Below are 14,856 nucleotides of genomic sequence, written 5' to 3' on the forward strand. Positions count from 1 at the left end.
ACAACCAAGATTACTCTACCCCGCAAGGATCTCATTCAGATTCGATGCAGAAATCAAAAGTTTTACAGACAAGCAAAAGCTAAGAGAATTCAGCACCACCAAACCAACTCTACAACAAATGCTAAAGGAACTTCTCTAAGTGGGAAACACAAGAGAAGAAAAGGACCGACAAAAACAAACCCAAAACAATTAGAAAATGGTCATAGGAACATACATATCGATAATTATCTTAAATGTAAATGGATTAAATGCTCCAACCAAAAGACACAGGCTTGCTGAATGGATACAAAAACAAGACCCATATATATGCTGTCTACAAGGGACCCACTTCAGACCTAGGGACACATACAGACTGAAAGTGAGGGGATGGAAAAAGATATTCCCTGCAAATGGAAATCAAAGAAAGCTGGAGTAGCTATACTCATATCAGATAAAATAGACTTTAAAATAAAGAATGTTACAAGAGACAAGGAAGGACACTACATAATGATCAAGGGATCAATCCAAGAAGAAGATATAACAATTATAAATATATATGCACCCAACGTAGGAGCACCTCAATACATAAGGCTAGTACTAACAGCTATAAAAGAGGAAATCAACAGTAACACAATAATAGTGGGGAATTTAACACCTCACTTACACCAATGGACAGATCATCCAAAATGACAATAAATAAGGAAACAGAAGCTTTAAATGACACAATACACCAGAGAGATTTAATTGATATTTATAGGACATTCCATCCAGAAACAGCAGATTACACTTTCTTCTCAAGTGCGCAGGGAACATTCTCCAGGATAGATCATATCCTGGGTCACAAATCAAGCCTCAGTATATTTAAGAAAACTGAAATCATATCAAGCATCTTTTCTGACCACAGTGCTACGAGATTAGAAATCAATTACAGGGAAAAAAACGTAAAAAACACAAACACATGGAGGCTAAACAATACGTTACTAAATAACCAAGAGATCATTGAAGAAATCAAAGAGGAAATCAAAAAATACCTAGAGACAAATGACTATGAAAACACGACAATCCAAAACCTATGGGATGCAGCAAAAGCAGTTCTAAGAGGGAAGTTAATAGTTATACAAGCCTACCTCAAGAAACAAGAAAAATCTCAAATAAACAATCTAACCTTACACCTGAAGGAACTAGAGAAAGAAGAACAAACAAAGCCCAAAGTTAGTAGAAGGAAAGAAATCATAAAGATCAGAGCAGAAATAAATGAAATAGAAACAAAGAAAACAATAGCAAAGATCAATAAAACCAAAAGCTGGTTCTTTGAGAAGATAAACAAAATTGATAAACCATTAGCCACACTCATCAAGAAAAAGAGGGAGAGGACTCAAATCAATAAAATAAGAAATGAAAAAGAAGTTACAACAGACACCGAGAAATACAAAGCATCCTAAGAGACTACTACAAGCAATGCTATGCCAATAAAATGGACAACCTGGAGGAAATGGACACATTCTTAGAAAAGCACAACCTCCCGAGACTGAACCAGGAAGAAATAGAAAATATGAACAGACCAATCACAAGTAATGAAATTGAAACTGTGATTAAAAATCTTCCAACAAACAAAAGTCCAGGACCAGATGGCTTCACAGGTGAATTCTATCAAACATTTAGAGAAGAGCTAACACCCATCCTTCTCAAACTCTTCCAAAAAATTGCAGAGGGAGCAACACTCCCAAACTCATTCTATGAGGCCACCATCACCCTGATACCAAAGCCAGACAAAGATACTACAAAAAAAAGAAAATTACAGACCAATATCACTGATGAATATAGATGCAAAATTCCTCAACAAAATACTAGCAAACAGAATCCAACAACACATTAAAAAGATCATACACCATGATCAAGTGGAATTTATCACAGGGATGCAAGGATTCTTCAATATATGCAAACCAAGCAATGTGTTACACCATATTAACAAATTGAAGAATAAAAACCATATGATCATCTCATTAGATGCAGAAAAAGATTTTGACAAAATTCAATACCCATTTATGATAAAAACTCTCCAGAAAGTGGGCATAGAGGGAACCTACCTCAACATATTAAAGGCCATATATGACAAACCCACAGCAAACATCATTCTCAATGGTGAAAAACTGAAACCATTTCCTCTAAGATGAGGAACAAGACAAGGATGTCCACTCTCACCACTATTATTCAACATAGTTTTGGAAGCCCTAGCCATGGCAATCAGAGAAGAAAAAGAAATAAAAGGAATACAAATTGGAAAAGAAGAAGTAAAATGGTCACTGTTTGCAGATGACATGATACTCTACATAGAGAATCCTAAAGATGCCACCAGTAAACTACTAGAGCTAATCAATGAATTTGGTAAAGTTGCAGGATACAAAATGAATGCACAGAAATCTCTTGCATTCCTATACACTAATGATGAAAAATCTGAAAGGGAAATTAAGGAAACACTCCCATTTACCATTGCAACAAAAAGAATAAAATACCTAGGAATAAACCTACCTAGGGAGACAAAAGACCTGTATGCAGAAGACTATAAGACACTGATGAAAGAAATTAAAGATGATACCAACAGATGGAGAGATATACCATGTTCTTGGATTGGAACAATCAATATTGTGAAAATGACTATACTACCCAAAGCAATCTACAGAGTCAATGCAATCCCTATCAAATTACCAATGGCATTTTTTACAGAACTAGAGCAAAAAATCTTAAAATTTGTGGAGACACAAAAGACCCCGAATAGCCAAAGCAGTCTTGAGGGAAAAAAACGGAGCTGGAGGAATCAGACTCCCTGACTTCAGACTATACTACAAAGCTACAGTAATCAAGACAATATGGTACTGGCACAAAAACAGAAACATAGATCAATGGAACAAGATAGAAAGCCCAGAGATAAACCCACGCACCTATGGTCAACTAATCTATGACAAAGGAGGCAAGGATATACAATGGAGAAAAGACAGTCTCTTCAATAAGTGGTGCTGGGAAAACTGGACAGCTACATGTAAAAGAATGAAAGTAGAAGACTCCCTAACACCATACACAAAAATAAATTCAAAGTGGATTAAAGACCTAAATGTAAGACCGGACACTATAAAACTCTTAGAGGAAAACATAGGAAGAACACTCTTTGACATAAATCACAGCAAGATCTTTTTTGATCCACCTCCTAGAGTAATGGAAATAAAAACAAAAATAATCAAATCGGACCTAATGAAACTTCAAAGCTTTTGCACAGCAAAGGAAACCATAAACAAGACAAAAAGACAACCTTCAGAATGGGAGAAAATATTTGCAAACGAATCAGCAGACAAAGGATTAATCTCCAAAATATATAAACAGCTCATGTAGCTCAATATTAAAAAAAACAAACAACCCAATCCATAAATGGGCAGAAGACCTAAATAGACATTTCTCCAAAGAAGACATACAGATGGCCTTGAAAAGCACATGAAAAGCTGCTCAACATCACTAATTATTAGAGAAATGCAAATCAAAACTACAATGAGGTATTACCTCACCCCCATTAGAATGGGCATCATCAGAAAATCTACAAACAACAAATGTTGGAGAGAGTGTGGAGAAAAGGGAACCCTCTTGCACTGTTGGTGGGAATGTAAATTGATACAGCCACTATGGAGAACAGTATGGAGGTTCCTTAAAAAACTAAAAATAGAATTACTATAAGATCCAGCAATCCCACAATTGGGCATATACCCAGAGGAAACCATAATTCAAAAAGACACATGCACCGCAATGTTCATTGCAGCACTATTTACAATAGCCAGGTCATGGAAGCAACCTAAATGCCCATCGACAGATGAATGGATAAAGAAGATGTGGTACATATATACAATGGAATATTACTCAGCCATAATAAGGAACGAAATTGGGTCATTTGTTGAGACGTGGATGGATCTAGAGACTGTCATACAGAGTGAAGTAAGTCAGAAAGAGAACAAATATCGTATATTAATGCATATATGTGGAACCTAGAAAAATGGTACAGATGAACTGGTTTTCAGGGCAGAAAGTGAGACACAGATGTAGAGAACAAACGTATGGACACCAGGGGGGAAAGCAGCAGGGGGTTGGGGGTGGTGGTGTGATGAATTTGGGTGATTGGGATTGACATGTATACACATGTGTATGTACACACATACACACAATTTGATGTGCATAAAATTGATGACTAATAAGAAGCTGCTGTATAAAAAAATAAATAAAATGAAAGCAAAAAAAAAAAAAAAAGTGATCTGGAATGTGCCCAGCCATCAGGGGTTTCACAGCCCTATGGGTGTTTCTAAAGTAATTAATGTAATAAATGTAATGTAATGTTGAGGCCTGCTGACAACCTGTCAAAGGCTAAACGTGTATACAAGACTTTATTGACTCTTCACAACAATCCTGTAAGCTGCCAGCCCTGCAGCTGAGGAAACTGGGGCTCAGAGAGGTTAAGTAAATTACTCATGACCACACAGCCAGTAAGTGTCTGAAACAAGATTTGAAATTAAATCTGTATGACTTCAAAGTCCATGCACATAACCATTAATAAGTGAGGAAAAGCTGTCATTATGGGGAAAGGCACTTACATATGGATAAGGACCTGCTTAGCAACTTCAATTTCCTACTCTAGAGCCATTTCATTCCTACCTGAAAACACAGCCAAGACCTAATCTCTAGAATCAGTCTTGTTCTTAAAAGACACATTAAGAGTTTGCCCACTGTATCCATCAGCCTTGCCTCCTAGATCTGATAACTAGGCTCTCACCTTATGCCTATGGACTGAAGTACTGACATGTCCCCTACTGCAGTAAGGATGAGCATAAAGCATGCACAGTGGTATTGGAGTCCTGGGTTCAAATCCCTTCTCTGTCTTACTGTATCCTTGTGACTTTGGACAAGTCAGTTAACCCTGCCGAGTCTCAATTCCACATTTACAGAATATAAAAAATAAAACCTATATTGCAGGGCCATAGTTAGGAATGAACAAGATAACAAATATAAAAAGCTAGCATAACACCCATCCCATAGAAGGTCAATAAAGAGTAGATGTCATATAGTTATTATTAATATTACTATGATGATTATTATTACCTGGTATACCATTCCAGCGGAGTATATTGCTTTATTCTTTCAAAAATAACTTGAATGTTGACATTGAAACCCACTCTTTGAGCCTCAACCCCAAAGATGAACAGCTCAACCTCCTTGATGCCTGAGGCTTGCCTTCCAGAACTTCAGCCTGGTACCCACGGTCAGAACCTACTTCTGCTGCTTCTCCTGGAGACACTGAAGATTTTCTCAATGCAAAGTGTATGCCCATTCAGTTCCCTGCAAATCACCCACCTCAGGGCCGTTCCAGATCGCTGTGTGGTCCCAAGAAGTGTGCTCTCTCAGTTTCCACGTCTCCAATCCTCTCCTCTCTGGCCCATCTTGTTACATCCATGGCAACCCATGTTATGACTTCTGCCAAATAAAAAGCATAATGTTAACACATTGATTTGTGCATCATAAACTCAACACAATTGGTTTAAAAACTTGGGCCCATGGCTTCCCTGGTGGCGCAGTGGTTGGGAATCTGCCTGCCAATGCAGGGGACACGGGTTCGAGCCCTGGTCTGGGAGGATCCCACATGCCGCGGAGCGGCTGGGCCCGTGAGCCACAACTGCTGAGCCTGCGCGTCTGCAGCCTGTGCTCCGCAACAGGAGAGCCTGCGATAGTGAGAGGCCCGCGCACCGCGATGAAGAGTGGTCCCCACTTGCCACAACTAGAGAAAGCCCTCGCACAGAAACGAAGACCCAACACAGCCATAAATAAATAAATAAATAAATAAATAAAAATTTAAAAAAAAAAAAAAACTTGGGCCCGAGGGTGAGGTAAACCTTCCCAGTTTCCTGAAAGGGACCCTAGCCTAACCCTAAACCACAAATGTGGTGGGGCCCAAACCCGCATTTATTCCAATCATTTCATAAGCAACATAGATAAAAAGGCATAATTCCCTTGAAAGATTTTCAAGGTCCTCCTTTAAGTGTGTTTCCCTCACTACTGTGGTTCTAAACTATGGCCACCGCCTCAAGACCAAATTACAGCTTTTGGCAGATGGTTTTAGTCTGGTGGTTACAGCAATGAATGTGGAGTCAGGAATCTTGGAGTCTCAGCCTTGTGGGTAACCACAAGCAAGATAGCTGCCCTTGTCTCAGTTTTTCTGTCAGTTAAATGGGGTAAATTTTTCTTTCTTCCAACTACTTCAAAGGCAAAGGTTATGACAATTAATTACCCTATGGCCCACTAAACCTGGAACTTTCCGTGCAGTAACGAAGCTACTGTCAGCTTTTTCCTTCAAAGTCTAGTAATTTAATCCTAAAATACTGTATGTTTTGAGTGTCCAAGTGTTACACCTGGAGGTTCATTTGGAGGCATTTATATCTAGGGTTACTGAGCCATGTACCCCATTGCCCTAATACTGGCTGATGGAGGCAGAATCATGTTCTAAAACATTAAACCAAAAAGCCTGGATTTAGCTCAAGGGGACAGCATTGCTAAATCACACAGGTGGCTTTTTTTTTAACCTCAAGTGCCCTGGCTTCCCCATAACATAAGCATCTGATACTGTTTGAAAAATACTCTGTAGAATAGTTGGTATTCACAGGCAAACAAGGTCTGGTGAAAAGTTTCCCAACTCTGCTTCCTGCCCTTGTGTGACACAAACATACTTCTTTATTTGCCATGTTTCTATTACTTTTAGTTCTAAAGGGATCCTTTTTCCCATAATCCATATTTTAACGATATTTTAACACTGAGAAATTCTATTATCCCCTTGCATACAACCATTAACAGACCTCTGGAGGTGAGAACCTATCTACAGATACTACTTTTAGAGTGTCTTTGAGAGAGAAATAACTTTAAGCTTGAGTTTTTATGGTTGATAAAAGTGATAGCCATTGGGAAAGGAAAAAAATTATGTTATTTTTAAAAGAACTTAAATTATTATTTACATTACTGATTTTTCTCTTTAATATTGTCTTGTATGCATGTCACTTCTGAATAAAAATGTAAACTTTGACAGTTTAGCAGAATATTGAAGTGTCACTACATAATGTTGATTATGAATACAGTTCATTCTGTTTTCTGGAATGGTTAGCTGACATATGAAATAGAAAGAAAAAACTCATCACACTCATTCTCTCTTGGTGTTAATAAATAAAAATTAATTATAGTACTGGGAATTTGAGCCAATAATAGTCCAGAAATTTAAATAGTATGTTTCATTATTAATGTTTATATATATATATATTTAAGACATATATATGTCTTAAAAAGGACTCAAAAAAAAGTTCTATATTGCATATACATTAGGTATGGGAGATTAATTCACTTTGAACCCATATAGTGTAATGGAAAGATTATTCATTAATTAGAATTCCAGATTTCCAGGTTCTGGTTCAAGTCTGTATGACTTCAAAGTCTCTTCTTTGTTCTGCCACTAACTCTCCTTGTGACTTAGAGGGAATCCCTTTATATTTTTGGAATCTAGTTTCCTGACAGTTACGGGTTGAATTGTGTCTCCCCAACCAACCCACCCTACAAACATAAAAAGATATTTTGAAATCCTAACCCGCAGTACCTCAGAATGTGAACTTATTTGGAAATAGGGCCCTTGCAAATGAGATTAGTTAAGAAGTATAACTCCAGAAGTCATACTGGAGTAGGGTATGATCCAATATGACTGGTGTCCTTATTAGAAGACAGTCATTGAAGACAGACACGCAGGGAGAACGTCATGCAACGACAAAGGCAGAGACTGGATTTATGTAGTTGCAAGCCAAGGAACACCAAACTGTGAGCAAACCATTAGAAGCTAGAAAGAGGAAAGGAAGTATTCCCCTACAGGTTTCAGAGAGAGCATGGCCTGCCCACACCTTGATTTGAGACTTCTAGTCTCCACAACTGTGCGACAATAAATTTCTATTGTTTGAGACACCCAGTTTGTGGTACTTTGTTATGGCAGCCTTAGCAAATGAAAATACAATCTTTAAATTGAGAAGACTGGATTCTGAAAGATTTATCCATAAATATATTTTTATTATTTGAAGTCAGAGGTCAACATACTTTTTTCTGTGAAGGGCCAGATAATACATATTTTAGGCCTTGCAGGTCATGCAGTCTCTATAACAAGCACTCAACTCTGCTGATGGAAAGCTGTTGTAGACAATATGTAAATAAATGCGAGTGGCTGTGTTCCAATAAAACTTTATTTATAGTCACTGAAATTTGAATTTCATATAATTTTCCTAAGTCACAAAATATTATTCTTTAAAAAAAATTTTTCCCTACCATTTAAAAATGTACAAACCATTCTTAGCTCTCAGACCACACAAAAACAGACAGGGGACTGGATTTGGTCTGCAGGCTGCAGTTTGCTGAATCCCGTTCCAAGTTGTTGACATTAGTACAATGGACTTGGTAGAAAGCGTGATAGAAAAGCAATATGCAGCCTTTACCCAAGACACATAAGCTAAGCAGTGGATGACTTTCTGCAGATAATAATAATTGTATTCATGGAGCTATATCTCTCTATGTATAATAAAAACAGTTTTTATAAAACCACCTGAGAATCACATTTAAAAATAGAGTAGTAGGTTTTTTAAAAACTGCATTTCATTACTTTATCTCTTTACTTTAGTGGTCAAAGTTAAATAGAATAAATATTAAAAATGAAAACTATTATCATTTATTGAGCACTTACAGAGTGTCAAGCTCTCTGGTAAATGCTGTATACAATTATCTCATTAATCATACAATAACCCCATAAGTTACATAGTCCTATATCCCCTTTACAGATGAGGCTTAGAAAGATTAAGCAATGCACCTGAGGCCACACAGCTAGTACTTAACTGAGCCCAGAATAAATCAGGTGATTCTGACTCCAAGGTTCATAAATAAAGCCACTTTATATACTGTTGTTAATTTCTTATACTGTTTAATTTCAAATGTTCAATTTCCAAACAAATGTGGTAATTTACTATAATTAATTGTATTATTATTATAATTAATAACAAAACCTACAATTTTTTTAATAATAAATAAAAATCAATTAATAATCAAATATACAATTCACCATAGAATGGATAGAACAGAAAGAACAAAAAAATGGAAGAAAATTATATTTTATTTTCCTCTTTAAGTTAGATCAAATATAACATTTGATTTCTTTGACTCAAATACTGGAATTACTAATGGGTCCAGCCTTAGTCTTAAACTATTTAGCTCTGGAGAAAAAATTGAAAACAATGTAAAACTGGATACTGTTTTATGATATACTCTTTTATTACCAACTCATCAAAGAGAAGGTGGAAAAAAACCCAAACCAACCTGTTGATAGCATATGTGATTAAGTTCCTCATTCAAGTATATTGACAGATGGCAGAAAAGAGACAAAAGGATAGAGATGCCAGGGAGATGGAGGATGTTGTAACCAAATACAAAATCATCTGGATCCTTTATGACCTAGGTCCCTTTGCAACCTAGCGTTTGTGTTTAAGTTAAAACCTTTTGTTTCATCACCTGACAGATCACAGACCGAATTTCCAACCTGAAGTATTCTTCTGGCAAGCATGGGGCACCGAAGTATTCTTTGAGGAAATTATACACTTCATCTATATAAAGGTTAAGTCAATGAAATTATTAAGTGGTAGAACAGGATTTAAAAGCTTAACCTCCAAGAATGCCATCATGCCTGGCACACAGAGAGCTTACAATATGCCAAATATGAAACGTCCACAGAATGCAAACCCAGCAATCTGCTTTGTGTTACTTTCTAATAAATGTCAATGAGCAAAGTGTTTATAACTTGAAAAAGGAGGAGGTTGGGGGGGATCCAGTAGCTTGCCACATGGAAGTATATCTCCTTGTCGATTCCAGGAAAATGTCAAATCAGTACAACTGTTCCAAGACTCTTGGTCTTCACTTCTGCATTGATTAAACTGCACGTGCTATGTTTTTGGCAAAATGAGCTGCATTCATAATGGTTGATATCCAATGGTTCAATAAGAATAGCAGGCCTCACAGATTTCAGTGAATATAATATAGTCATTTTGCAGTTGTGCAAATTAAGACACATGGAATAAACAACTTGCTTCAAAACAAGTTAGAATTAGAAGTCAGCAATACGATTCAAGTCTAGCTTCAGTGTCTTCTATTTACCTTCTCTGGGATGGCTGGAGCTTAATTTTGGTTCCCTTGTTTCAATGCTGGCTATATAGAATCAGTTCTCACTTCCAAAGCTGAAATGAATGAATTATGGAACTCTCACTACATCTTATGACCAGCTTTTGCCCATTTAATTTGGCTCAACTGACATTATTAAGGACTTTACTAGATCTAAAGGTGAAAAGGCTGAATACAGACAGACCCCACCCATGAGGACTTGAGATTCTAATGAAGGGAGGGGAAAAAACCCTCAAAGCAGATAATTTCAATTAAATGAAGCTAAAAAATAAGATAAAGGAATTGAGTGCAATGGGAAGCTGGAGGAGGGGCACTGAGCCCAACGTGGGAGTCCAAAAAAGGCTTCCAAGAGGGGATAGTGCCCTAAAATGAATCCTAAATGGTAATCAGGATTTAGCCAACTGAAGAAAGGAGGAAGGGCATCCCAGCTTGGGAAACTGCATGAGTAAAGCCAAGAGGCAGGAAACATCATAGAATATGCTGGGAAAACATGCTATGGGGATACAGAGCAGAATTAACCTGAAAATTGTAATTCATGCCTTCCTAAATGGAAAAAATTAACTAGCTGGACAATATTGTTAAAAGCTTTAAATTCACAGTGTGCACTGTAATTGGGAAACTTATTGTTACTATATGATGCCCATATCAGGAGGGAGAATTTGGTCCTAGAGCTATCTTCTATAAAAATGGATTTACTTTTAGAAAACCAAAATATTCCGTTTCTCTCCTGGTTGGTTACACAGCTCACACCGGTCCTCAGGTCAGTGCCCTCATTGAGTGAAAGCTTGCTGTGACTCCAGGTAAGACAAATAGAAACCCAATGGCTTCTCAAGTATAATTCCCTGAAAATTATTTACTGAATATCCTGCACACCAGCGTTTCTTCCCAGGGCTTCTAGGCAGTACTTTGCACTTCTATCCCAGAGTCACTTGCTATAAGGAAAGAAAAATGGTGGACAGGAAACCAAGAATGGTACCCTCTCTGCCTCAAGGTCACAGTTGGGTGCCAAGTTATGGAATTTGTCAGGCAATTACTCAAAGGTTTGGAGGGGAAAACCTCCATTATTAAGAGAACCTCAGACCCACCTAGGTTTTAGCCTTGAGGGGAGACACTCTAGGTGGGAAAAGGCAGTTGTTCAAGAACCTCCAGCTTCCTCCCATTGAATTTTTGTCCCCTTCATTTCTATGCTTTGATGATGGGTACTACCACCCCCTGGGTGGTGCCTCTATGACTTGGGCACTAGAGCAGTACAGGGTACCTTTGGTTCTCCAACTACAACAGGATGAAGTTTCCGAAAACACTCAGTATGAAAGAACAACAGTAGAAGGACAATATCTAGTTAAGCTAAAAAAGTAATGGCTTCTCACTATCCAAAATTCATTCCTTAGGATAAACACTAACTCCAAAAGATAATACAACTTCATTAGCACCTTACACTCATTCCTTTCTCCTGTCCTCCGTCCTGTGCCTGAGAGATGCAATAACACTTTCTCGTCTACAGGGTCAGACATCTGGTCACCAAGGCCCTTTCTGGCCAAGACCAAGAAAACATTTTCAGTCTGCATTAGAGTTAGTAGTTAAATAGGCCCTGAGTCAGACTGCCTGGGTTTGAACACCAGCTCCATCACTTACCAGCTATATGACCTTAAGTAAATTACTTAGCCTCTTTTTGTCTGTTTCCTCATCTGTAGAATGGAATAACAGTACTTAGAATTAAATGAGAAAATGCATATGCTACATTTGTCACACATAGCATAAGATTAATAATTATTAGTAGTTATCTCTTTCCCATCTAGGACTCTAAAATTTGGAAGCCATATTATTATATAAAAGACATGATGTTGCACTGAACTCTGGTAACTGAAACAATAAATGGTGTCGCTCTTCAACTGTGCAACTTCTACATAACTACAGTAGGTGGCATGATCTCTTACGACTCAATAGTACTGCAGTATACTAACCATAATATTACCTCAAAACTTTCCTCCAGGTTGCTCTCTCTGCCTGGAATGTTCTAGCTCCTGACTCACTCCCACAGACTCTGAGGTGGATGTGACTCGTGCTCAACAATGCACAGCTCTCTACTCCTTCCTGAGCATACCAGCTCTTTGCACTTACGTAGGGCCGTGAACTCAGATTGGGTCAATGGTCTGTTAACAGTGGAGAAAAGCACTGCATAACCTCCCCCCTTTTGGTGAGGACGTGGCACCCGTGTGTCAAGATCGGAGTCCATGTGATGGACCTGACTCACCAAGTGTATAGCTGTCTCACAGAACATACTTCATGTAAGCAAGAAATAAACTTTTATGTGTTAAGCTATGATGATTTGCTACCTTAGCTTAAGCCTGGCCCATCCTGAATAATACACACCACTTACATCCCACCCCCACACCAACCTTACGTCCCCCACCCTTGACTCCCACCTCCCCATCCACCTAATAGGTTCCTTGTCAATCTTCAGATCATGACTTATCTGTTCCTCAGAGAAGCCTAATAGTCATCCTTTCTTAAGTAGGTACCACCCTTACTATTCTTAATATTGAGCCCTGTTTTTCTTTAATATTATTTCCCTCATAATTTGTAATAATTACACATTTGTCCACTTGTTTTTTCCTTGTCTCCACCACTAGACTATAAGATACACAAGAAATCTATAAGAACATTTAGGTTATACTTTCCAATAAAACAGAAAAATAAACTAAGGCTTAGAACATCATTAGGTCTTAGAACAGTGTTTGTATTTTTTAAATTTTTATTTATTTATTTATTTATTGTATTTTTTAAAAAAATAAGTGAACATCTATCCATCAAAAGAAGTATATATAAAGTAGCAGGAAGTTTGTTGTTTCATAATATGGACAATGGCATTGGAAGAAAGACAAATTCCACTGGACTACGTGCTGGGCCAGAAATTTGTACAAGACTTGACTACAAAAAAGTTCTGTACACGGAAGAAACTCAAGGGCATGAAAACATTCACAGCTAAGAGGAAAATCAGCAGTGTCACGGGTAAGAACCGAAAACCAGAATCGCTGTTATGCTCTCTCCCATTCTAGTAACCCTGTCCAAAAGCACCAGGAGGGAGGAGCCGGGAAGGGTCACATGGAAGGCTCTGGATCTTATAAGAGCCTAGTGACACAGCACCTCACCCCACCCCCAGCAGATCATATTGTTGATTATAACAAGCACTTCTTTGCTATCTCTGAGTATGGCAGAAAGAAAGGAAAGAAAGGGTAGAAAGAGTAGAAAAAAAAGAAAGAACATGAAGAAAGGGAGAAAGAAAGAAAGGAGGGAGGGAGGAAGGGATGGAGAAAGGAAGGAAAAAAGAGAAAGAGAAAGAAAAGAAAAAGTAAAAAATAAATGCATTTCTATCTGTAAGAAAGGAGATAATAGAAATTTGGGACCTTTCTTCTTTCTCAAAGAAAACTGTCTTCTGCCCTATGGGGCAGACTACAAAGAACCAAGAGGAATCATGAATTCACAACATTACTTTTTGAGTATTTCACTACACATTTTCACCTGAGATTCTTTTTTCCTGGGTTATTCATTTCTGCCATCACTTCCATACACAGAGAAAAGGACATGCACTACAACACTGGGTCAGGAAAATTAGTTACATTAAGTGCCTTTAGTTATTACACTTTTTATGTCACTGTCTTTACAGCGGTTTTGTACCAGAACTTGGACTAGATAATACCTTACCCAGGTAAAAATAGCAGATATTATTACCTAAGCCCTATACCATACATTTATCATTTTGTAGTTATCCAGCACCCAACTCTCTCCACATATACCCACCTTCCTAATAGCACACCAGCCTCCCCTTGGGGATAATTCAAATGGTGTGTAGTCTCAGGGGGAGGTCACTAAGTGCCACCTCTCACTGCCATTTCCCACTTCAGAAGTGGCAAGCCTGCTCCTTCACGAGCTCCCTGCTCTACCCAGGGGCCAGGCAATCAAACACCACTCCAGGGATGGTAAATCCTGAGTGAGTGAAACGAAGGAAGAGGGTACAGGCAGAGGTCAAATCCATTGCAGCCCTCAGGACCCAAGGACCAGGAAGCTCCTGAGTTGAAACCTTGGTTAACTCCTGGTGCCAGAGATGCCCTAGCTCTTGTCACTTTCTCAGATTTCTGCAGCCCCCAATATCCTGCCAGTAAATTCTCCTTTGGCTTAAAATATTTGGGGTTAGTCTCTGTTGCACACAACCAAAAAGTCAAACCAGGGCTATTATGTATAGCTATGTAGGTAGTACTTTGTATAAGAGAACCCAGCAAAAGAAACCAGGAGAGCTGAAATCCAGCCTGTGCTCCACTTGCCAAGGGGCTACATTCTACTGGAGGAAAGAGTGGCATTTTCCAATTTCCACAGAGGCACGGTATAGACAGGCAGTGGCCCTGCCCCTGACTGATACATCTATCTTTTTCAGTTATAAAACAGAGGCCTAGTGATTAAGTCATACTAGTAAACTGTGATTACAGTAATGCAATGATATCGCATTGGGCTATTCTGCTGCTTTTTTCTCTACCTACAGATTGAACCACCTATTTATTCCTGCAAGGAAAATTTGAAACGAGAAGTGTTCTTGCAGTAGTCCATCCTTCTATGATAGGG

At 38.2% G+C, this 14,856-nt stretch overlaps 1 protein-coding gene across 1 annotated transcript in view; it reads right to left on the reverse strand.

Annotated features, from left to right (window-relative positions):
• Nucleotides 1-5,361: 5,361 nt before the first annotated feature.
• Nucleotides 5,362-14,856, reverse strand: part of SEM1 (SEM1 26S proteasome subunit) — a 40,730-nt gene continuing 31,235 nt past the window's right edge. The window contains exon 3 of the mRNA XM_057550318.1: nt 5,362-5,481. Coding sequence (XP_057406301.1) covers nt 5,409-5,481 — 73 coding nt within the window. The 3' untranslated portion in view covers nt 5,362-5,408. The remainder of the gene's footprint in view (nt 5,482-14,856) is intronic.

The sequence above is a fragment of the Balaenoptera acutorostrata genome, chromosome 7, assembly GCF_949987535.1.
Source record: "Balaenoptera acutorostrata chromosome 7, mBalAcu1.1, whole genome shotgun sequence".
NCBI classification, from domain to species: domain Eukaryota; kingdom Metazoa; phylum Chordata; class Mammalia; order Artiodactyla; family Balaenopteridae; genus Balaenoptera; species Balaenoptera acutorostrata.